This window comes from Protopterus annectens, chromosome 3.part1, assembly GCF_019279795.1.
Source record: "Protopterus annectens isolate FY-2018-M chromosome 3.part1, PAN1.0, whole genome shotgun sequence".
NCBI lineage: Eukaryota > Metazoa > Chordata > Ceratodontiformes > Protopteridae > Protopterus > Protopterus annectens.
The window spans coordinates 1,410,554,012-1,410,577,655 of NC_056732.1; the positions used below are offsets into that span (position 1 = coordinate 1,410,554,012).

The 23,644-nt window shown below is 41.1% G+C and overlaps 1 protein-coding gene across 2 annotated transcripts in view; it reads right to left on the reverse strand.

Annotated features, from left to right (window-relative positions):
- PUF60 (poly(U) binding splicing factor 60) overlaps positions 1–23,644 on the reverse strand; it is a 2,163,680-nt gene that overhangs the window by 478,713 nt on the left and 1,661,323 nt on the right. For both annotated transcript variants that reach the window (XM_044067489.1, XM_044067490.1), the window contains one exon: positions 10,674–10,887. In XM_044067489.1, the coding sequence (XP_043923424.1) occupies positions 10,674–10,887 (214 nt within the window). The remainder of the gene's footprint in view (positions 1–10,673; positions 10,888–23,644) is intronic.

Sequence of the window (23,644 nt, forward strand, 5' to 3'; positions counted from 1 at the left end):
AACATATGAAACTGGCAATTCAAAGCCCTCATAGCTAGGGTAGAAGATGTATAGACTTTCTTTCCCCATCTATCCAAAGCTCTGGCCTCTTTATCTGGAGGAACCGGATTTTTACAACAGAGGCCTTGACACCCTTAGGTCCCTGACTAACAGTTTCTGGGTCCGCCCTAGGACTCTTATAAAGATATTTATGAGCCTCAGGCACCCTGTAATACCTATCCGGTTTAACAGGAGCAGGAGGCAGAAAATCAGGATTAAGTGAAGCCTCTGCAAACACATCTTCCACAACATCCAGAACAGGAGGTATAGCCAAGGGCCTATGCTGGGGTAAAAGCAAAATTCCCTAAGCCTTTTCCTGGAATCAGAGAAGTCCTGACCTTCCCACTTAAAATGTTCCCTCATGGAATGAAGAGTCTCTGAAAAAGAAAAATCCTCTGGAGGAGAAGCAGGAGGAGTCGAATCATCTGCATCAGAATCAGAATAAGGAGAGTACTCCTGCAAGTCTTCAGCCGAAGACTCAGAAACATCCGAAGCCTGCTCAAAACTCCCCAACTCTGGCTCCACCCTAGGCCTCTTATCAGGAGGGGGCAAAGAACCTCTAATCAGAGTAATCAAATCCTCTGCCATTTTAAGCATGTGCTTCTTGGGCACAGACCCTGCTGCACTAGGAGTGACACCAACAGAAGCTAAACCTGGCCTGCCTCTGGGAGAAGCCTTGGAAACAGAAGGAGAGGGCCTAACCACCCTAGGAAGGGAGGGGAGTACAGTAACTTGGGAAGCCCCTTCAGCCTGACCTGCTTCCTGAGAGGCCACATCCTGCAATATCAAAGTCGCCCCCTGGGACTCCAGAGAAGCCTCCATCGGAACCACCGGTTCCATTGACGCCTCTAAAGAACCGACGTCCGGAACGGACGACTCTTCTTGCCTGGGTTTAACTGCTTTGTCTTTGCGCTTCTTCGAAGAAGCGGGCGCCGGAGAATCCGACGGCATATTATAATTGCACCGCTTCCCGAAGACCAACCTAGCACAATCTAACCTTCGCTTAATAGTGCACTTATTGAACCTAGCACAAAAGCGACACCCAACAACGTCGTGCTCAGGCCCCAAACAAGGAATACACAAAGAATGATAATCCCTATGCGGTATCTGTTTCCCACAAGAAATACAGTTATTCACTTTTTCTGACATCCAGTAAAACACTGAGGCAAGAAAAAAACAAAATATTCCCCAACGGGGTACTTAGCCAACTTTGATTCGGTCTGAAACTCCGAACTCGAAAAATTTCAGAACGCCGAACGGCACTTGCAACGCTGCTTCTGCATCGGACCATGCGGCAAAAAAAGACTGAGGATATAACGTCGGTCATGCGCTTTTGTACCTTGACGTCCTGATGTCAGTTTTAAGCGCCTTGACCGACGTCAGCCTTATACTTTGGTATTCGGGCCGACCGAGGACAGCGGACTACCCATATGTAAGGACTGCAGCAATGTGAGATGAAGAACATCCACTTGTTCTGCATTATGCATCAAATCCTGCAACTCCTTCATGTCTGGCTGTTCAGGTTGTGACATTTTACTTTTCAATTGAGATAACAGAAACTGTTGGTATTTTAGCATATGAAACTGACAGTTTAAGGCCCTCGTGGATAGGGTAGCTGAGGTATATACCTTTTTTCCCCACCTTTCTAAGGATCTGGAATCTCTCTCGGAAGGCAATGGATTTTTGGCAATGGAGGCCTTAACTCCCTTGGGCCCCTGTGAGATGGCTTCTAGGTCAGCAGCATGGCTTTTGTATAGAAATTGGTGTGAGTCAGGAACCCTGTAGTACCTGTCAGGCTTAACTGGAGCTGGAGGGAGAGAGTCCGGGTTAAGGCAGGCCTCCGAGTAAACATCATCTAGGATGTCCAGGACAGGAGGTATAGCCAGAGGCCTGTGCTGGGGTAACAAAAGAAATTCCCTGAGTAATCCTGGCCTTCCCAGTGGAAGTGTTCCCTTAAGGTATGCAGAGTTTCACCAAATGAGTAATCCTCAGGGGGGGGGGATACAAAAGGAATAGATTCCTCTGTATCAGAGTCTTCAAAAGAAGAGTAAGACTGTTCCTGATAATCAGAGTGCTCTGAAATAATGGAGCCCAGATCAGAGGAGGGGAAATATTCCTCCACTATGGGTCTTTTGTCCGGAGGTGGCTGAGAACCTCTGATTAGAGTAATTAAATCCTCAGCCATTTTAAGCATCTGTTTCTTAGGCATGGGGCCTGGAGATGGGCCCTGTGTAGCTGGTCTCTTAGGGTGCATGGCAGCTTTACACTTGGCGAAAGCCTTGATGGAGAAAGAAGAGGAAGGTCTGAAGACACCTTGAGTGGAGGTGGACCTGTCCACATTCTGTGTTTCAATGCCAAGTGTGGCTTCGGTATCTGTAGTCAGGGTGTGGGCCGAGGAGCCTGCGACCTCGGGTACAGGAGACACCGCCGAAGATATGTCGTCGGTAATCAGGGGCTGCGTAGGCGCCTCGCTGAGAACCGGACCACGTGTAGTCGGCTTTGGCGTAGTGTCAGTAGAGGCCGTGGACCTCGAGTGTCGGTCCTTGTCTTTGCGTTTTTTAGACAAAACCGGAGTATCCGACATAGTATAGTTAAACGCTTTCCGAAAATAATGCTGGGCGAACTCCGCCCGACGCTTAATAGTGCGTTTGTTGAATGTAGCACAAAAGCGACAGACCGAGACGTCGTGGTCTGGGCCTAAACAAGGTATACAGAGGGAATGGAAATCCTTATGCGGTATTTGCTTCCCACAAGAAATACAATTATTAACTTTGTCTGACATCGGTCTGAGGCAAGAAAAAGTTTCCCCAACGGGGTACTTAGCTTTTAAGAAGACTTCGGTTCCAAATTTTTTGTAATCTCAGGAGCTGGCCGACCGGCACTTGCGAACTGCTTCTGCTTCGGGCACCGCGCGGCAAAAAAGACTGAAGAAAATGGCACTGGCTGGTTCTTTTATACTCCTGTCGCACTGACGTCAGGGAAGAAGCGATGACAACCGACGCCGGATCTAGACTTTGGAATTCGGCCGACCGAGGACCCGCCTGACGGCAGGAGAACCCATCTGTTATGACTGCAGCTGTATGCATGATGAACATCTGACAAGTATACTGTACTAATCCTTTAAACAAGATATAAAATAAAATGAAGGGTTCGCTTTGGTGAACAAAGTACAATGTGCCAAACTCAAGTTAAAAAGGATCTGTCAAAGAGTAACTCCCTAAAACCAGGGAAGTACAACAAACAGCGAGTGTACCAATAGTCTTCAAATGATCCACATCGCCACAGTAGTCAGGAAATCCTTCTACGTGGCAGACCCCATTACAAAAGGCTTCCCCTCTAGAAAAAAGGAGTCACTGTTCCTTTCTTCTCATCCCTCATCAGACCCATTAGAGAGTACAATGCCCCGTTTGGCATGTATCTCACAAGACACCTACAACAACTGTAAAGGCCACAGAAATACCTCACTAAGAGGATAACGGCCTCAAACAGATGCCATACGCAGACCGTCTCACAAAACCCAAGCTCTACTCCATCGCATATCGCCTACTCAGAGGCAATCTCTGCCTAACATACAAAGCTATGTCAAACCCAGAGCTGTTGGACATGCTACACTTAAAAAAAAAAAATCCCAATCTCTCCGAACCACATGCTCCAGGGACTTAAACCTTGTCACCACAATAAACAGAACATGATGAAGGGATAGAATTCTGTCCCAGAGACTTCCCATACTCTGGAACAAACTACCCATTCATGTCAAGCAAAGCTCCTCAATGGCCCTCTAAGAAAAATCTTGACGACTGGATAGGAAATAGAAAATTCACCCCGGGGATCACTTCTGCGGCACTGCTCGACAGGGGCACAGGAAAATAATTTTCTTGGGTGGCGAAGGCCAGGGAACCTTTTTGGCTAGGCTTACATAGGTCCCAGGGCCGATAGCCTACCTACCCTTCCTATGAACCTATGTTCACTAAGTCAGGAGTAGCAGTCAAGCAGGAAAGCTACACCACTTGCAATTACCAAGTAAATGCAAACATGACGATGCACTAAATGTAAATATCTGTCTTGCTACAAGTTAGAAACCTTTGAGATTTTACCACTAACAATTAGAACAGACCTTACTGTACCTAAATGCTTGGGTATGCAGAGTTAATTTAGCAGGACATTCTTTAACAAAACTGTGTTTTTCGGATGTTTTTTAACAGTATAGGATTTATGCAAGGATTATTTTCAGAAAAGATATGCTCAGGAGGCTGACATACACTACAGTGACTTGCAGCATGCTGGAAGAATTTATACTTTACACTTGCATAGCAAATTATATCTACAAAGTTTATCCTTTGCAGAGAGCAATAACAACAAAAGGACACATGAATGAAGCCTTCAAGAAATGACCATGACTTGAACAAGAATTCATGTGAGAATCATATAAATAAGTCAGGAGAAGAGCCACACAGGTCAGGGGAAGAACTACAAAGGCCTGTGTGATGGGCCAAAAATCAGAATCTACAACATATATAGCAAAAACTACTGGAAAAAGTATGCAAAATGGACATGTACTCATAAGGACAAGAGAGTACAAATTAATGGAGAGCAGCAACTACTCTACAAACACAAGAACAAGTCAACTTTGTTACGCATTCTTCTGATATAAGAAAGATGCTTTGCATTTTAAGCACCTTCTCAACACGGCCAAGCTCTAATCTCATACTACAACAGTATCAAACGCTGTTAACACATTTTAATGTCGCACTTGTGTGTGGTAGTGAGAGGTGTACCAGCTTTTAAAGCAGTCTGTTTATTGGAGAGACGCACACCTTCTGACCACTGACTGTGTGGCAGCACCAGCAAGGGTTTTACAACTTTCAAAGCTGTAAAAATGAATAATTTGCACTCCTACACTGTACTTCATGTAAACAGTATTACACTTGAGCAGCTAACACTCCATGTACTAAAAAGAGTTATGATGGGAGTCCATCACAACTCAGCTGTGTTGTTGATATGACTTCTCTATTTACCGCTAGAGTTTCATTTTGTTCCACTCAAGATCAGTTTTTTTGACATCCACATGACTATTACAAATTCCCTATCACAATAGTACAGTTGTGTACACTTAACATAAATGTAGATGTTCAAGTGTATTCATTGTTGCAGTCATTACATTTGGGTAATCTGCTGGCAGGTTGCCCTCAGTCGGCCTGAATAACAAAGTCTTGGGTCCTGCGTCAGTTGCTGTCTCCTCTTTCATGACATCAGGTCATCAGGGGTATAAAACATACAGCCGATGCCATTCTATTCAGTTTTTCTTGCCACAGATGTCAGGTGCCCCCAAAATGGGGAGCAAAAATATATGTATATGTATGTGTGTATGTATGTATGTATATATATATATATATATATGTAAATGCACTTTTAGCAACAAACTTTACCTTCATCTAAAAGCAAATACACCACAAAGGCTTTAGAATATAGTGAAGGAAAGAGAAGTTATAGAAAAGGGGGATGGCGGGTGGGTAACCCAGACTGCAACAGTGAATACACTAACATCTACATTTATGGTAAGTGTACACAACTGTACTATGTTCTTCGTGTTTCACTGTTGCAGTCATTGCATTTGGGTAGAATCCCAAAGCTATGGATGGGGGGATGGAACTAAATAGCATTAGGAGCGGCTATAAGGCCCTGCAGAACTGCAGTGGCAAAGCCTGTCCTGGATTAAGAGAAGACAGGCAAATGATAATGCTTTGTGAAGGTATGAACAGAGCTCCAAGTAGCAGCTTCTAGAATGTCTTTGGTTGGAACTCCCGTGAGAAAGGCTGCTGAGGTAGAGGCAGCCCTGGTGGAATGTGACCTGATCCCCTTGGGCACAGGTTTACCATGATACAAGTAGCAGAAACGAATACAGTGGCTTATCCACTTAGAAATAGTCTGCTTTGATATAGCCTTCCCCTCTGATCCTGAAGCAAATGCCACCAGTAGTTGCTCAGACGTTCTTAGAGATTTGGTCCTGTTTAAGTAGAATCTTAGTTGTCTGTGTACGTCAAATGAATGCAGAATCCGCTCCCCCTTGTTCTGTGGATTTGGGTAAAATGTTGGCAGGTGAATAGTTTGGTTAAGAGCCACATTGGATACCACCTTAGGCATAAAGGAAGGATTGGCCCTGAGGGACACCCAGTCCGGGTAAAATGTAATAAAAGGCTCCACAGCCATGAGAGCCTGTAGTTCTGAAACCCTTCTTGCTGAAGTAATTGCCAAAAGGAAAGCTGTTTTCCAAGATAAAAACTTTATATCCGCAGTAGCTGCTGGTTCAAAAGAAGGCAGGGTGAGTTTTTCCAGCACAAAAGTGAGGTCCCATGCAGGAGCTGGTTATCTTCTGGGAGGCCTTAAAATTTTGGCCCCTCTAAGATACTGTTTTAGTAGAGGATGAGAAAAGATGGGAGGCTCCGTGTTGTAATGAGCCGAGATGGCAGAGGCATGGATTTTTACTGAAGAAAAAGATAAGCCCTTGTCACGCATCTCAGTCAAGTATTGTAAAATCTAAGGGCTATTTGGTTTTGCTACGTCCATTCCTTGTGCTTGGTTCCAATCACAGAATCTCTTCCATTTATCAGCATAAGATTTTCAAGTACTACGCCTTCTGGATTCCAAAATGACATCCATCACGGATTTACTGAGAGGTGCTGTCCATTCAGTCATATAATATATTTCGGGTTCCATATGCCCTGAATGCATCTCTCCGCCAGGTGGGCCACCCAAGCATAGTCTGATGCATCTGTAGTTAGGGTTTGGGTGGCAGGGGGTAGAATGCTTCTTTGTCCGCAAAAAGTAATTACTGGTGCCAGGCACTTTGTAGAGACCCTGGGCGCAGCAGATAAACCAAAGGGCAGTGCAGAGAATTGGTGACGCATAAAACCTGCCTTGAAGCGGCGGTATCTTCTGCATGATTCCCTTATTGGGACATGCAGGTATACCTCTTTTAAGTCTAGAGCCACTAACCAAGCGTTCCTGCCCAGCATAGGCAGTAGCTGCTGTAAAGTCAGCATTTAAATTTTGGAATGTCCAGGAACGTGTTCAAAATCGATAAGTCCAGTATTGGACGCCAGGCATGGTCTTTTCTGGGTACCAGGAACAGTCTTGAATAAAAACCTTACCCTTTTTCCTGTTCTGGTACTGGTTGAGTAACCCCCATATCCATGAGGCACGTAACTTGTTTCTGAGCCTCTGCCCACTGATTTTGTGGTAGATCTGGCCAACTGTTTGGAATTGGCAAAGTATGGAAATGAAATCTGTGCCCCTGGGATACTATGTTTAATACCCACTTGCCCTGGGTAATTAACTGCCAATTTTGAGCATGAAGTGCTAATTTTCCACCAAGGGGGCAGCCAAAAGATAAGTGCTTGGTGATGGTAAAGAGAAGTCATTGAGACTGCTTACTGTAGGGTTGTGCTTTGTTTCCTCCAGATTTGGAGGTGGAGGCACCCCATTGCTTTGACCTGTAAGAACCCTGTGATTGGTATCTAGAGACTTTTGAGTGCCTGGATTTGCCTTGAGAGGCTCTGTTGGACACAGGAAAGGACCAATTTTTAGTAGGCCAGTGCCTACTGAATCTGGGTGGCTGCACTTGTAAGAAATCTTTTACAGTTTGCATAGATTTAGCTTCGTCTTCCAGTTTCTTTAAAACCTCTTCTGCCTTATTACCAAACAGAGTATCATGCTGTAAAGGGGCATCCAACAATTTAGCTTTAACATGATCAGGCAGACTTTGCTCCTTGAGCCAGGCAGGCCCTGAAAGAGGCCTTCAAGGAATCAAAACCACATTGCAAAGTATGCTTTCCAACCTGTTCTGCCGCATGCAATAATTCCTGTAATTCTTTATTTTCCACACAATCAGAAATCAACATAATTTTCTGTTTCAATAAGCTCATAACATGCTGTTGATATTTAAGCATATGAAACTGGCAATTTAAGGCCATAATTGCTAAGGTTGCAGACATATAAACCTTCTTTCCTCATCTATCCAGCGCCCTGGAATCTCTATCAGAGGGGGTAGGATTTTTGGCTGTAGAGGCCTTTACACCTTTGGGACCCTGTGAGATAGTTTCAGGATCAGCAGCAGGATTTTTGAACAGAAATTTGTGGTAGTCAGGAACCCTGTAATATCTGTCTGGCTAACTAGGAGCCGGAGGCAGGGAACCAGGAGCCATGCTTGATTCCGAAACCACATCATCAACAATGTGTAATAAAGGAGGTATAGCCAAAGGCCTATGCTGAGGAAGAAGGAAATCCATAAGCCTTTTTTTTAATTCAGAGAAATAAGCAAAGAATAATCCACGACCTTGAAGAAAGGAACCGGAACTCTGCTAAAGTCCACAAGGCTGTATTTTTGTTTCTGAAGTATTCCAAAAGTCACAGATAAAATCACACAAGCGCTTTCGCTCAGGCAATCCTGAGCTTTATCAAGTGAAAACAAATTGCAGTGTGCAGTAACCTCCATTAAATAGCCTGGCAATTATACAATTAATTAATTAGTAAATCTAGTACTAAGGTGTGGTGCTTTAGAGTTGGGTGTTAAAAAAGTTAGTCATTATATCAACTCAAAAAATGAAATGTTTGCAATAACATATGCACTTAAATAAAAATGACTAACCATAAAAAACATTTTAAAATGCCAGTTTCCTAGGTTTCAGAACATAAAAGTCTGAAGTCTGATTGGGGTTGTAGATTGTTAAAGAATATGCTTAAAGATGTGTTTAGATTGTCAGTGAATTGTTAAAAAATTTTTTTTTCTTTATTACTTTACACTGATAAAAACATGCAATAAAATATGCGTGAGATATTTTTAATGACCATCCATATAACATTTCATATAGAATTTGATTTATTAGTCGGAATCCTATAACCGTGGATGTTCAATAATTTAATATGCTGTGTGGGGATGCTGTGGTATGAAGGGGGTCAAGTGTGAGAGTTATAACCTAGCCCTCCTAAGCTTGAGGACCGGTTTAATGCTGATCATCCCAGAGAAATCCTGACTCTCCCAATGAAAATGTTCTCTTAAAGTATGCAAGGTTTCTCGAAAAGAATAATCCTCAGGAGGAGATGCAGATGGGATGGATTCTTCTGCATCTGAATCTTCATATGGTGGTATAGAAAATTCCTGATCAGAAGAGGAATCAGAAGAAATGGAAATCTGATCTGAAGATTCATAATCAGTGTCTTGCCTAGGAATCTTAGCAAGGGGGAGGGGGGGGGGGTGGAACCACTGATCAAGGTAATTAAAGTCCTCAGCCATTTTAATCATCTGTTTTTTAGGCATAGGTGCCTGAGCACTGGGCTCTTGCATCAGTTTTTTAGACTTAGAAGATGTTTTTCATCTTGATTTTGAAGCTGGCATCGGTTTTATATAAAAATGTTGAGGCCTGAAAACACCCTCAGAAGCCGGTGCCTGCTCAGCGGCTCCGGACCCATCCAAGGGAGAGACATCCGCGGGTTCAATACTCTAAGAATCTTGCGGCATACCGGACTCCGCATAGGTCTCGGTAGAGGCCTGCGACTCAAAAGTAGTGGGCATCAGGGGCTGCAAAAGCGCCTCACTGAGTAGGAGAAGCTTCGCCGGTTTTGGACCTCGACGGTCTGTCCTTTTCTTTGCGTTTTTTTGTGAACTCTGGTAGTCGGACTGCTAAACGACAACATTTCAGGGTAATTAAATCTGGATCCAAAATATTCTGAAGCAAAAATATACCGACGCTTAATAGTGCGTTGGTTAAATCTAGCACAAAACTGACAGCAAGGCACGTTATGATCTGGGCCTAGGCAAGGAATACAGTACAAATGAAAATCCTTATGAGGTATTTGCTTCCCACAAGTAATGCAATTAACTTTTACTGACATCGGTAGGGAGCAAGAAAAAGTTTCCCCAACGGGGTACTTAGCTTTAGTTGAAGACTTCGGTTCTGAAACTTGAATGCAAAAATTTCAGGAGTCGGCCGACCGGCACTTGCAAACTGCTTCTGCTTCGGGCACCGTGCGGCAAGAAAGACAGAATAAAATGGTGTCGGCTGCATGTTTTATACCCCCGATGACCTGACGTCATGGAAGAGGAGACAGCAACCGAAGCAGGACCCAAGACTTTGTTAATCAGGCTGACTGAGGGCAACCTGCCAGCAGATTACCCAAATGTAATGACTGCAACAGTGAAACACGAAGAACATCCCCTATGTTATTAACACCTGTGGTAGTCAAGGTCAACTGCAAAGGATACAATTTCTTAGAAAAGCACTTCTATGAATCTTCAGATTCCCAAGTCTGAAATCTTGGTGACATCAACTATTATCTCAACAATTTCAAATACTGGAAATGCACCTGTGGTGTGGATTTTCAGGATCTTGGCTCTGCCATTTCATGAATTCTGAATTATATGACTGAATGGACAGCACAAACAAAAGGACAATGGCTGTAACAACTTAATAGCAAAGTATCCCAAGAAAACATAGTGAGGGATGCTAAGGTGTATACAATGAGCCAAAAATCCACAAAAAATTAAAATAATCAAAGTGGCTAAATATTACATCAACATAGCATCTTGAAGTGAGGTGCACCTTATCTTTTATTTAAAGATAAAAAAAGGCTGAACTTACCAATGAATCCGTAGCCTTTATGTTTTCCTGTTGTGGGGTCTCTATGTAATGTACATGACTTAATTTTCCCAAAAGCTTCAAATACACTTTTGATATCTTCATCCGACAGGTCTTGGTGTACTGAAGCCACATAAATTCTGTTGTATGACCGTGCTTCTTCTGCAAGCTGATCAATAATAGGCTGTGCCTGTCCAATGTTACTTGGCCTACCAACCTTAAAAAAAGGTCACAAAACAGCTTAATGGTATGAGCAAAGCATGTACAATGCATTAAAAACACCCCTCCTGAAAAAGTGCAAAGTTTACCTATCACAAAGGTATCAAAACTATGACTAGTGGAATAGAGTCCTAATGACCTAACTTTTCACGTTATTCAACAAACTAAAAAAATTAAGCCTTAGTTTTCCTTCCTTTACATTAGCTAGACCTGATGACACATGAAAAATGGACAAGTAGGCTCCTACTTTTCTTTCTGGTGTAAGCCACTGCCACATCCAGGACAGTTTTTGACACATCTACTCACATATGAAAGCACTGTACATGTATCACTGCCATGAAAATGAATGCAGACATGTTAAATGCTAAATCTCATCAGCACTTTCTTTTTACTGGTGTCAGTGCCCATTTTTAAATATAGATGTACCTGCATCACAATTTTAACGTGTGCATCCATGCACTCACGCACTTCCTAGCAGAGTGATGGGAGCAGCTCACTACCAATATGTTGATACTAGCAATACAGAGTCCCTAAATGTTTGGGGGAAGGGCAGAGACTGAAAATACAGGAGAAAAGTGAATTTTCTCCTTTAAATGTGTCTAAAAATATATATATATATATATATATATATATATATATATATATACACACACACACACACACACACACACACACACACACACACAAGAAAATGAAATATTCTAAGAAATGCCAACCTGGATCAAGGACCCTGTACTGCACATCTTAGCAAATGAACCAGTTGTTGACAGAAGTACCAAAGTAAGTTGAAAAGAAATATACAGTGTTACGTATGCTGTACAGAAGGCACAACATTTTTAAAGCACTGCTTTCAAAAATATAAAAAAATCCATAAAACTCCTGTAAAATGCAAAATCATGCTTCAGCAAAAGCAGAATACTGCTTTTGTATTTTTAGACTCTGGATTAACATTCTTAAATTACTGGCTTGGATCAGCACAGCCTGAATGGCAGCACTGCAGAATGTACACCGTAACACTGTCCTACACATCTGCTCCCTACAAAATTACAAAGCCATGCATTCTGTGTTCCAAGGAAAAATTCCAATTGTATACTTTCAAATATCTTATATCGACAACATACTATTTCACAAGACCAAAGCTGCTTAACCATGTTAAACAAATACACACTACAAAGTAAAGAAAGTGCATTTTGCTACAAATCATCACTCAACCCTTAACACTCAAGATAAACCTACCAGGTGACATTTCCTAACATTCAACTACAAACTGTCTAGCAACCTTTGGTCATGGTTCTTTCCAGGACAATTAATGACGACAATTAAAATTATGCTTGCTATATAAACCAACAGAGAAAACAGCTGTGATACATCATAAACATAAGTCATATTCTTAGACTATCAGTTCAGTACACGGACTCTACTTGTTTGTGGGTTGCTGATGAGGTTCATCCTGTTTCTTTCTACTGGTATTTTTGTTCTAATAACCTCCACGTGCTTGAAGGTGTCTGTATGCCTTTTATGGTTCTGCCTACCAGTCTGTCCCACCTACTAACCAAACGCAGTACAACAAAAAACTTATGTTTACATAAACATACTCACACACACCAGTTAAACCACTCTGCAAGGATTACAGGACTATGCTTTCAGAGCTTTCATCCTTTTAATGAATAGACTTCACAAGACTGAATCTTGTGATCCCTGTGGAATGGTTTTGTTGGAATATTTTGAAAGGTCTGTCTTGTCATACATACACATACACACACACATATATATATATATATATATATATATATATATATATATACACACACACATACACACACACACAAACATACCCTCCCACATATCCACAAAGATAATTTTTCCTGACTTGGGCAGAACTCTAACTGCAGCCACCAATGGGAGGGAATAGAAGAAACAAGTGGGTGAGAAGGGTAACAAGCAACTATTGAAGAGTATTCATATACAAATAAAAAGATGTGCGCACCTCCTACCAGTTAGCTTATGAAGTCCTCCTCAGTAGGTAGACTGTCGGGAAAAGTACAAAACAATGCTCCCCCCCCAATAAAAATGTCCCTGGAAGCCCAAGACAGGTAAAAGCAAAAGCTCAAATCCTGTAAAACTGAAGTGCTAAAGGAACCCAGACGGACTAAGTAGAAGACTTTGGAGAAAGTGTGAACCAACAAGTGACCACAAAACTTCACAGCCGAATTTCTGACACAAGCGCAGTGAGCATTCAAGTCCTCTGATGGAGTTGTCTCTGACATTTTCTAATGAGTGGCTTCCTGCTTGAGGAAAGGTAATTAACAGCTGCTCACATTTTCTAAACTAATGCATTTGCTTCAAAAAGAGCTTGGATTGATGCTGTATTGTCCATCCAGGGTATGAAGCTCTCTTCCCCCTAAATTCTACCATTAAACAGAATACAGGGAAGACAAATGGACTAGTGTAGACGATTAAAACACCACTGTCTTTCACTGGCTGGTCAATAATTTGTTAACACTCTCTTCCATTCTGAGTTTAATGTATGTTCCCAGAGGCTCTGAAGTTTGAGGGCATGCATGCCTGCCTGATTGCTAGTGCACACAGTGATATTATGCAAAGACTATAAGAGCATGCCTTACTTGTAAGACCATCAAGCTCACCCAAACTACTGAATGAGCACATTCCAGTAAAATAATTAAAATCTAACACTTAGAGTGAAGTAGTAATAAAGTATACATATGCAGAAACATTGTAAGAAACTCAACAGCTAAAGCTAAAGGAAAGGACCAGCCAAGCATAGTGGAAAAACTGGAGAGTATTAGGGACCCACGACAGAAGGTCTACTCATGATTCCACTGACACAATAAGAATACATCACATCCATCTTCTGAACCTCTCTGGTGAATCGATAAATGGAAGGAATCCTTTGTATTAAAAGGACAAGGGTGAAAGAGACAGAAGAAACCCAAAAAGCTAAGTATCAGAAAAATTAGTTAAAAAGTAATAGACCCATCAAAGAACAGAAAAGTCTGGACTCGGTGAGTTGACACAGCAGCACTTGGTGAAAATGTGAAGAGGACCAAACTGCAAAGAAACAGGTTGTTTTCAAGTAACACTAAAATACAAAAGAAAAAAAAAAACACAGCATAATCCGGTCACTTAACTTGGTGCCCTTGATTTTGGGGGTTCCTGAATTCTGCTTGAACCACACCCCGATTTCTTCTTAAAAGTTTATACGTACCTGTGTCGAGCCTTTTTTTTTAGGATTAGAGAATCTCTAAGAAAAAAATGGAAAAGGAGGGCAAGAGATTCCCTGTCCCAGCTTACCCCTTTCATTACATTTTCTGATACAATCTGTAGTAGAAGAACCAAAAACCCAATCTCTATTCAAAGAATTTAAAATCTGGGAGGTTTTGAGAATGCAGTCAAGCAAAGCTCCTCAAAACAATACCAGTGGCCACAGCCCTGGAATATCAATGGAGTCATAAACATACTGCAAACAATGAGTTGTGACTTGTAAACTGGAAGAAACACATTTAAAGCAGATTTTCCTCTTAAGAAACTGTAGACAAAACATTTCTTAGGCTTTCACAATTAGAATAAACATATGACCCTGACAATTCAAACTTCTGATCAAAGCTGCAGAAGCATACACTTTTCCCCCATGCTATCAATCTTCCCAACCTTGTCAGAAAGAGCAGATCTAGAATTACTAAAGGTTTAGCAGTGGGTAGGATTAACTAAAGTTACAGCTGTTGGGTCAGGTTTGGGAAAAGTATACAAATTTAAAAGACTGAGGAACTTGTACAGTCTATCGGCCTTTTTAGGGGCAGCATTCTGTCCATTAGGAACATTGTAGGGCAGTGAAACACACACACATCTCCCACAGCTGACAGAACAGAAGAAATGGATAAAAGTTCTGAATAGTCTTTTTGTAACAGCTCAAAGTACTTTGAGGGACTAAGGAACCTCAGTGTTCTCCCACTGAAAACACCGGCACATCCTGGAAATAGTCTCAGAAAGATACCCACATAGGGAGAGTAAGAAAACAGACCTCTCCTCAAAGTTTGAATCATAAAACTCGGCATGTCCCTTTACTGTCTATATTTAGAATCTTGAATTTTCTTCAGGAAAAGGGGTATCCCTTTTTAACCAGAAACCACTTCATAAGAAGGATCAATAGCCGGAATAAAACCCTGAGCCACCCTCAGTAAACTACTCCTGGCTAAGAAATCTGATGAGTAGATGCATGCTTAGTTTTCGGTTTCTTTTTGACAGGAAATATGGGGCCAACAGAGTATTTAACTGGCAGCAGCAGCTGCTTCCCCAGCGTTGGGCACAGCATTCTAATCAAACAGGGAAGTTTTCCCTGTTCCTTCTCCCAGGACTGACAAAAGTGGATCTCCCTTGCCCACTGAGGGATGCCCAACAGCCATACAGGCCAAGGCTAACCCCCAGACCATAGTGGCTGCAGTTGACAAAAGATCAGTGGTCCGAGAAATAAGCTACGGCCACAGCAGTGTCACCCACCTGTGGCTGAGGCAAACCGATAGCCTGTTGCTGTGGCAAAGGCTGTTTGGTTAAGTATTTCTTTTTGTGGCTGGAAGAAAGACCAACTGTGAGACAGGTAAATTGTTCCACTGTTAAGCTGAAAATGCTGCCTCTTTCATAGTGAAAGCAAGCAGCAAAAGCTGGCAAAAATCACTTTTTTCATGCAAAAACACAATAAAAAGCACTTAAAACACAACCAGCCCCTAGCAATAAAACAAACAATTTCTCTACAGAAAAAAATGGTTTCAATTGCTTTAAACAACTTTTAAACTGACAGGAAAAAAGTACACTCCTGTATAAAAGTACAGTTAAGTCTTGACAGTCAATTAAAACACAACCTACTAGCTAAAAAAAACAGGAAAGTACAACAAAACAACAATTTAATGTAGAATATTTTTCCGTAAAAGGGAACTTAATCTGCCCAGCAAAGAAACAGCACAAGCTGATCATCAATTTTCTAAAGCCCACAGAGGAGCACTTTCTTAAACGGCAGAAAAGCTGTGAAGGGCTTGACACCCAAACTTGTCTTTTTAGACAGCTCAGCTTGAGCTAACAGTTTGTGCATGTGGAAGGTGCTGTGAAGCTTTGCAAGCTGGCCAGATGTTATATCCTTGGCAGAATATAATCCATATAGCTACAGCTACTGCTACAGTGATCAATATGAACATATTTCAACATTCATCCTTGAACTTTGCAAACATGATGGAACAGAAGGAAAGGCACCCCTCTTCTGCTCTGCTGCACCAAGCAGAAAGTATGCTGCACTGCCTGAATGGTAAAATCAGAATGTCACATAGATCTTATCCAAGCACAGTTCCTGAATCCACAACTCCATCAGATGGACAGGACGAACAGGTCAGGAATCTAGTGGAAAGCTCATTTTGTTTACAATGAGAAATGCTGAGAAGAATGACACCTTTATCTATAGCCTATTGAAAAATGTACATTACGTCTGTGAAAATAAGGTATGACTACATACCTTCTTCCCTGTTTAAATACTAAATGAAAAACTAGCTCAGTACTGAATCGACTGATGACCTACATATAACTCTGAATCAAAGGCTTTGAATGGGGTAGAAAGACTCCTGATTGTACCAGATGGTTGATGGGGAGGACCACTGCCTTTCAACACAGTTAAAACACAAAAGTGGGCTTCCTACAGTGCTAGCAAATAATCGCCTGTCAGCGATTTATTTATTTATTTTCAGTTTGATTACCAGGGAAGTCCACTGGGTCAACATGGCCCGTTTTCAGTGGCGGTCCGGGGAAAAAAGCTCCGAGAATGCATTAAAAAGAACAATTTACATACAGGATTTAAAGAAATACAAGCTAGGTCTGAGAATGCATTTGCAGTTTACAAATATTATAACAAGTGGTACCTTTAGTACCAGAAACAATTCTGTAGATCTCTATATTTACAATATTTACAAGTTTTGTTGAGCAAAAATAGCTGTAGGAGTAGGAGAGGTAAGGAGAAGAATAAGCAGCAGGGGAGTGCAGAGAGATTTGATAGAGATGAAAGAGTATGTCTGAGGGAGGTATATAGGGATTATGTGCCAGTAGTGGGAGACTCTTAAGGCTTGAACTGATCGATACTTAAGTAAGGAGGGGTTATGTGCTAAAAGGGGGATACTCTTAAGGCAATCAGAGCTTAAGTAGGGAGTAGACAGGGGCATTTTCGTTTAGTAGACAGGTGTATGAAAAGCTGGGCTTTGAAATTTTCATAGTTTTGGGTGCTTCTTAGTGATTGAGGAAGGGAATTCCATTTTTTGCCTAGAGAATAGGAGAGGAGCAGTTGGCCAGCGGGATGTTTGGGTTTATGGATAGCTATTAAGTTCTGATGTTTAGATCTAAGGGTTCTGTTGGGTATATAGGGGAGGATATTATTTAGAGCAGGGTATTTTGTAGGCTGAAATATGAGTGTATGAGCTGTAGAAAGTTGTAGGTAATCTAATACTCTCCATCACTTACACCATGAAACAAGGTCCAGACACCAAAAAGAAAATCCTTAAATATGTGGTGCTGTGCAACAACAAACACTTCACAAATCACTGCAAAATACTGCATCCTAAGAAGTCACAAGGCAAAGGAGGAATTAAAGCTTGACCTCTTTGGCCCTTTTGTGTATTCCATATCCCTCCTCCTGTAGGCACAAGGCACTTGAGAATGCTCAGCTCTACATCAACAAAGGCAATACAATGAGAAGAGAACAAAATACAAAGGCCATCTCCTAGCTTGTTAACACCCAGAGACTGAAAACAATGAAGTACTCAAAGATACTACCTAGGAACCCCCACAGACTTTGTCAAGGGACAGGTTATTCAGGTAAAGGAGTGCAAGGAGATACTACTCCATGAAGGCTTCAGTCATCATGGCCAATATTTTTAAACATATACTGGTTGCACAAGAAAGATCAAATGTCAGCTTCTTGAACTGGAAGTAATATTCACCCCATAATACATCAAAATCTCCTGCGTGGGCCCTCTATACAAAAATGCCAGAAAGCATACATCTCTCCACTTGATACATTATCAGAGCTCTGCAAGGATGTGACTTCCTGAAGTCACCATCTAGAAAGTAATGCCTCAAAGGTGCATGTAAATGACTTAGTCTGACAGCAAAAACTCACTGGGGAAGACAAACTCCAAGACATGGCTGCCTGTGACCACTTCAACAACTCAACAGCTCATCTGTGACTGACATTCCAAGCAAGGGCATTATTTGGGACTCCCTTAAAGGCAGCCCTTCACCACTAACAGGATGTAGAGAGTTAGGTCAAAGATATTCTCCTGAGTGACTGCTACAAAAACTGAAAGATACAGGACTTTGCGATACCAGTATATCACCTAAATCTGAGAGAAGACATCTTGGTAGGGTTGGCTAGGTCTAAAACATAAGACTGTGGGGACCCAAAGGGGTTAACAGAGCTGTATCTTTCAATAGGTCCTGAATAAACTTCTCCCATAAATAAAACAGTGAAGACAAACCATCTGAGTTCATCTTCGAGGGTCGATTCCCTCAGGCAGACAAGCCTTTGCAATCCCCATGCCTAGGTTTGCTGCTCTAAGTCATACTCTCAGCACAAAGCTCTGGCAGGCCATAGGCTAATCCACTGTGGATTATAAAGCCTTGATTCGATTTCCCAAGATCCCAGAATCAGAAAGGGAAGAAAGTTTACTTTAGTACCTGATCTGCTAAAATGGAATGGAAAATGGACAGGTACAGCAAATATTAAGGACTCTTGACCACCAACATGTCACACAAGAAAATACTTGTGCTTTGTCAAAAGCTTTAGACTCCTTGCCTAGTGGCAAAGTGTTGTAGTCTATAGGTCTTCTGCTGGATTATGAAGATCACAAAAGGATTCATCTCAAGAATGGGTTGTCAGGACTTCTTGCCCATTCTTCCTAAGGTTTATAAGCATCCACTTCCTGTGCAGACAAGGAGAAGGAAGATAGTCTGTGAACTTCCAGGATGCAAATATGGAATCCTTGATAAGTGTCTGTACAACAGGAATAACCCCCCCCCCCAACTTCAGACACTCAATGGTGCACTTCTGTGGATCAAGAATGAAAGCCACTAGCAAGGCCAGAATGGATCTCAAAAATCACAAAAAAGGTAAAACAGTAGGGAACTGTAGCCGGGGGTAGTAAGGATTCATTGATTTTACCTGTCTCAGACTCCTCACAAAAAGCCAAGGAGGAGGGGTTATCTCACACCAGAAAGGGTGAACACCTGCATGGCTGATGTGTGGAGCTAAACATGTGATGAGTGACCACTGGATGTCAGTCAGGCACTTGGGGACATGTATACTAGAGCACGGAGGCCTTTCAGAGGCTTACACTTGCTTTTAAAATCTCTTTATGGGGAAAGTCTGACTGGACAACACTGCCCCTTTTCAGTGGACACTGGGAGAAAGGTATACCAATATTATGGAGTTTAAGAGTGCACAGCAATAATACACTATGACAGTCAATTGGATAATGCAAAACAAAAGTGATTACATGTTAAACAGAGAATTACATTAGATAATTACACTATGTATAACTGATCTGAAAACTAAAAAGCATTGCACTTTTGAAAATATACTGAGTGGATTACTAAGTATAGGAATTGAGAGAGACTGCTTTTCACCTGTGTTAGTCGAGAACAGCAACATATGCAGGAAGAGTGGCTAGTGAAAGGAAGGGCAAGGCAGAGTGGAAAGGAATATACTTATTCAAGTTAATTAAAGCTCTGAGTAAGCATTTATAATTGCCAGATGAAGGGTTAGTGAAAGAAAGGAAAATAAAGCATTCAATGAACTTTATGCGAGTATACAGTAAAAACTGCTAGATGAAGGGTTAGAGAAGGAAAAAAAAATATTACATTTGTATTTGGAATTTTTCATGAATTTAGGTCATAGCATATGGGGGGTGGTCTATATTATGTCACCGAAATGGCCTAAGAACAAACACCGTTTCAGTGCTACAAACTGCGAAATACGAAAACAGCGAAAGCCCAGGTCACCAATTTTTTCCCTAGGGAAAAAAAATCGCTTGAACGCTGCCGTGACATTGCCCTTTACTCCACTGTAGTGCGATCTCGGAGTTGGCATATTTAGTTAGGGGTGTGCAGGGAGCTGAAGCCCCCCACTTTGAAATGTTTTAAATTGTGTCGTGTCTTGTTGGTCAACCGATTTTTTTTTCCCTAGGAAAAAAATCTGTTACCTGAGCTTTCGCTGTTTTCGTATTTCGTGGTTTATGTGCCGTTGAAATGGCATTCACTCTTATGCCATTTCGGTGACATAACACAGACCCTATGAGGGTTGTAGAAAGAAAGTAATATAAGAAAGTAAAATAAGAATATTGTTAGTGTGCTTCTAAGAAAGTAAAATAAGAATATTGCAAGTGTGCTTCTTTGCCTGTGTTTATATGTTTATAGAGAAAAAAAATTAATTTTGGTGTTGAGTTATATTTCCAGTAAAAGGTTACAGTTTACTTTCCGTTTGCTAAAGCTGATTGAAGACCAATACTGCACATTTGTTATCCAGGACATATGCAAGAGCAAAGCCAGGGTTGTATTAGACTTTTTTTTATTTCTAACTTTAAAGAAGTTGGGTTTCTGATCTGTCTTAGTTCGTAGGGTAGGCTGTTCCATTTTTTGAAGTACGTCATTATTAGACTGTTACAGTAAGCAGAGTCTCTGATGCGGAGTGCAGAGACCTTTTAAGAAAACAGTGCTGCATGATGGGATGCAAGTTTACTTTCTGGCAAGTATGCTACCTTACGGGTTTAATACCCGTGCAAGTGCAAAAGTAAGAGTTCTCACACCACTGTACTTGTGGTGTCTCCTAGGCATTTAATGTACATTTTTTCGAAAATCCACAAGTAACCTACTGATATTTTTTTAACAAATCTTTTCCTGGTATTTTTGGTAATAAAAGCATTTTAATAAGTTACTCTTTCTTCAAAAAGAAAGACGAAAGTATCCCATTTAACTGACATTTTAATTTTCTCTGACATAACATTATAATCTGCCCTAAAAGCCACTCCTAAATAATCTTAAATGACTGTTAGCAGTATTCCTAGATATTAATACATGTCTTGTGTGGGGTCATATTATATCTTTTTAACAAATTATACATATTCTGGTTTACTACCAATGTTTCTATGCTATTAAATTTCATCTTTGTAATTTTTTCAATTAATTTGACTTGTAAAGCTCTTCCAATTACTTTGCTACATTCCCAATAGACAGTAGTAAATAGTCATCTGCAAATAACTGGATTTTATATTGCTAAAGTACCATTAATCTTTATACTTTCTACTAAATAATTTCTAATAAAGAAAATAAGTTATTCAATAACTAATGCAAAAAATTAAATGAGAAACAGGGCAACCCTGCTCAGTTCCTTTGATAATTTTAAAACCCTTTGAAAGAAAAGGGTCAATCATAATAAACGTTTGAGAATCCTTTCCCATACAGTTTCCCTGCAAGCAAGACTCAGTTTACCACATCAAATAAATTCCTTTTCTATGTCTAAGCTAAAATTGCTGATTTACAGCCACTTTCTTTTATTTATTTATATAACCTATAACTGTTATAAAGTCCCTCTCTGGACAGGAATTTCACAGTTTTGATGTAAAATCTTTTGTGATACTTGTCCAAAACACTAGTTTTTTTTTTCCAAAAAAGCTTGGTATTTAAGCTAGTAAATGCATTTTAGTTTTAGTGTTTATTACTAATGTTTTTAAAGTTTAAATTATATTGGAGGAACCATTTTAAAACTCAAAATCAATTTTGTGCTTGGAACACAAACTTTTCCTCAGAAAACATGGTAAAGTGTAGTTTCCCCAGAAAGATACTTCTGTCCAGCATTTGTGAAGGTGAGGGGGCTAGATGGAGAAGTGGTGCAGCAGCTGGCAGTTGCAAAGGCCTACCATCAGGCACTTCTGGCCACAGCCTAGGATACTTTTTTCATGTCATCTGGGCAGAAAATGCAAACAAAAACTTGCGCAAAACTTATACAAGCCAGGTATTTGTAAAAGTTGTAAGGAAGTACTGCAGAACTTGAGAGTAGTGTCATGAGACTAACTGTTCAGACAGTTACTAGACATGTAAGCTCAGGAGACCAATTTCCCAATGGCACCAGAACTGTTTGGTTAAGAGACCTTCTCAGAGATGCGCACAAATGGAAGATGAAGGAATTAAACCATGACCTACAAAGTAGCAGCTCATTGCCCTAATTCCTTGAACCAACTGCCAGACAAAATCAATCCAACCAGTAACAGAAACCACAACCGTATGAACTTCAAGTACCAACGGTAAGCATGCTACCTTGCCACTGCCACTTGTCTTTACTATAAGGCAGGAAACAAAAACAAAGCTATTACAGTATATTTCTCTTACCTTGCCTTTTCAAAGGGCAGCCACAGAAACTGTGGGGCCTTTACGTACCAAGCTCTACAGCTAAGAGGAATACCTTGGTAGTGGTAGACTGTTAGTAGTTACCCTGAAATAGTGGCTCTACCCTCTGCTGAGACACAGGAAATGGCAAACACTCCGACAGTATTTTAACGCAGGCTGGGCTTTCTTAGGAACCACGGTAGAGACAAGTGCTCATTTCATGTCAGACCTGCTGATCTGCTTCTGGTAGCATTGTGCCACAAGACTACCTCCTAACATCCAAAATGATCTGGTCAAAACAGCATTTTCAGACCACTTTGAGGGACTTGAACAAATACCTATCTCATCTCTATGCATATGGAAAAGTGCTCCAAGAATCAACGAGTATTCTTCTACCAGAATTTCTCAGTTTACCCAACTTTGATCAGCTAACTTTAAAATGAGTTACTCTCATTTTGTGTACAATGAAAAGCACAAGTCAAAAACGGCAAAAATACACACAAAATACTTTAAGCATGAGGCAAGCCCACATGTACATCCTTGCTTATATGCATCAACTCCAAAGGTGCACAACAGTGGAGTTAAGTGAAACACACCAATATAAAGCATTGTTGCCTCAAACATAAGGATGCAGATCTGATGAACTACAATGATACTTGCATAAACTATACTCGTGTGCAGGATAACATTTTTTTAATGGTCACCAGATGAGGGGACTCCTAGACTTAAGTGGTGAGTGGAAAGCTGAACACGACCTGTACAAGAAAATAGTTGAGTATGTTCTAAATTTCAGTATCAAGCGCTGGAAGCTCATAGGGCAGAGAAGCATCTACAACAAGCGTATTGGTACAATCAGGCAGCTAGAACCAAAGAATACACAGCTAGACAACAGCGGATGGGTCTTACTCCTTTTCAACTGTTAAAGCTGAAGGCAACATGGGAGGGTCCTATCACTATTGTGAGAAATGTAAGCAAAGTTAATGATATAAAGGATCTGCCAGGCAGCTTTACCATCCTAATGTGAATAAAGCCCTACAAAGGCAGATGGATAAATAATTTTGCTGTAGATCTTCTTAGTAAGGCTCCATCGGACACCACAGTGGATGAAGAAGTGCTGCCACTGCTGCTATCCTTGACACAGGTTCAGGAAATCTAAGCATTATTATAAAAGTATTGGGACACATTCCTAACTAAAACAAAGGTGTATCACACTGGCAGCAGATTATACAGTTTCAGGGACCCAATGACCAATCAGACACACTTCTTACATGGTATCGAAGCAAGTCAAGCAACCCACGTTAAAGAAATGTACAGCTGCATCATCAACTTCC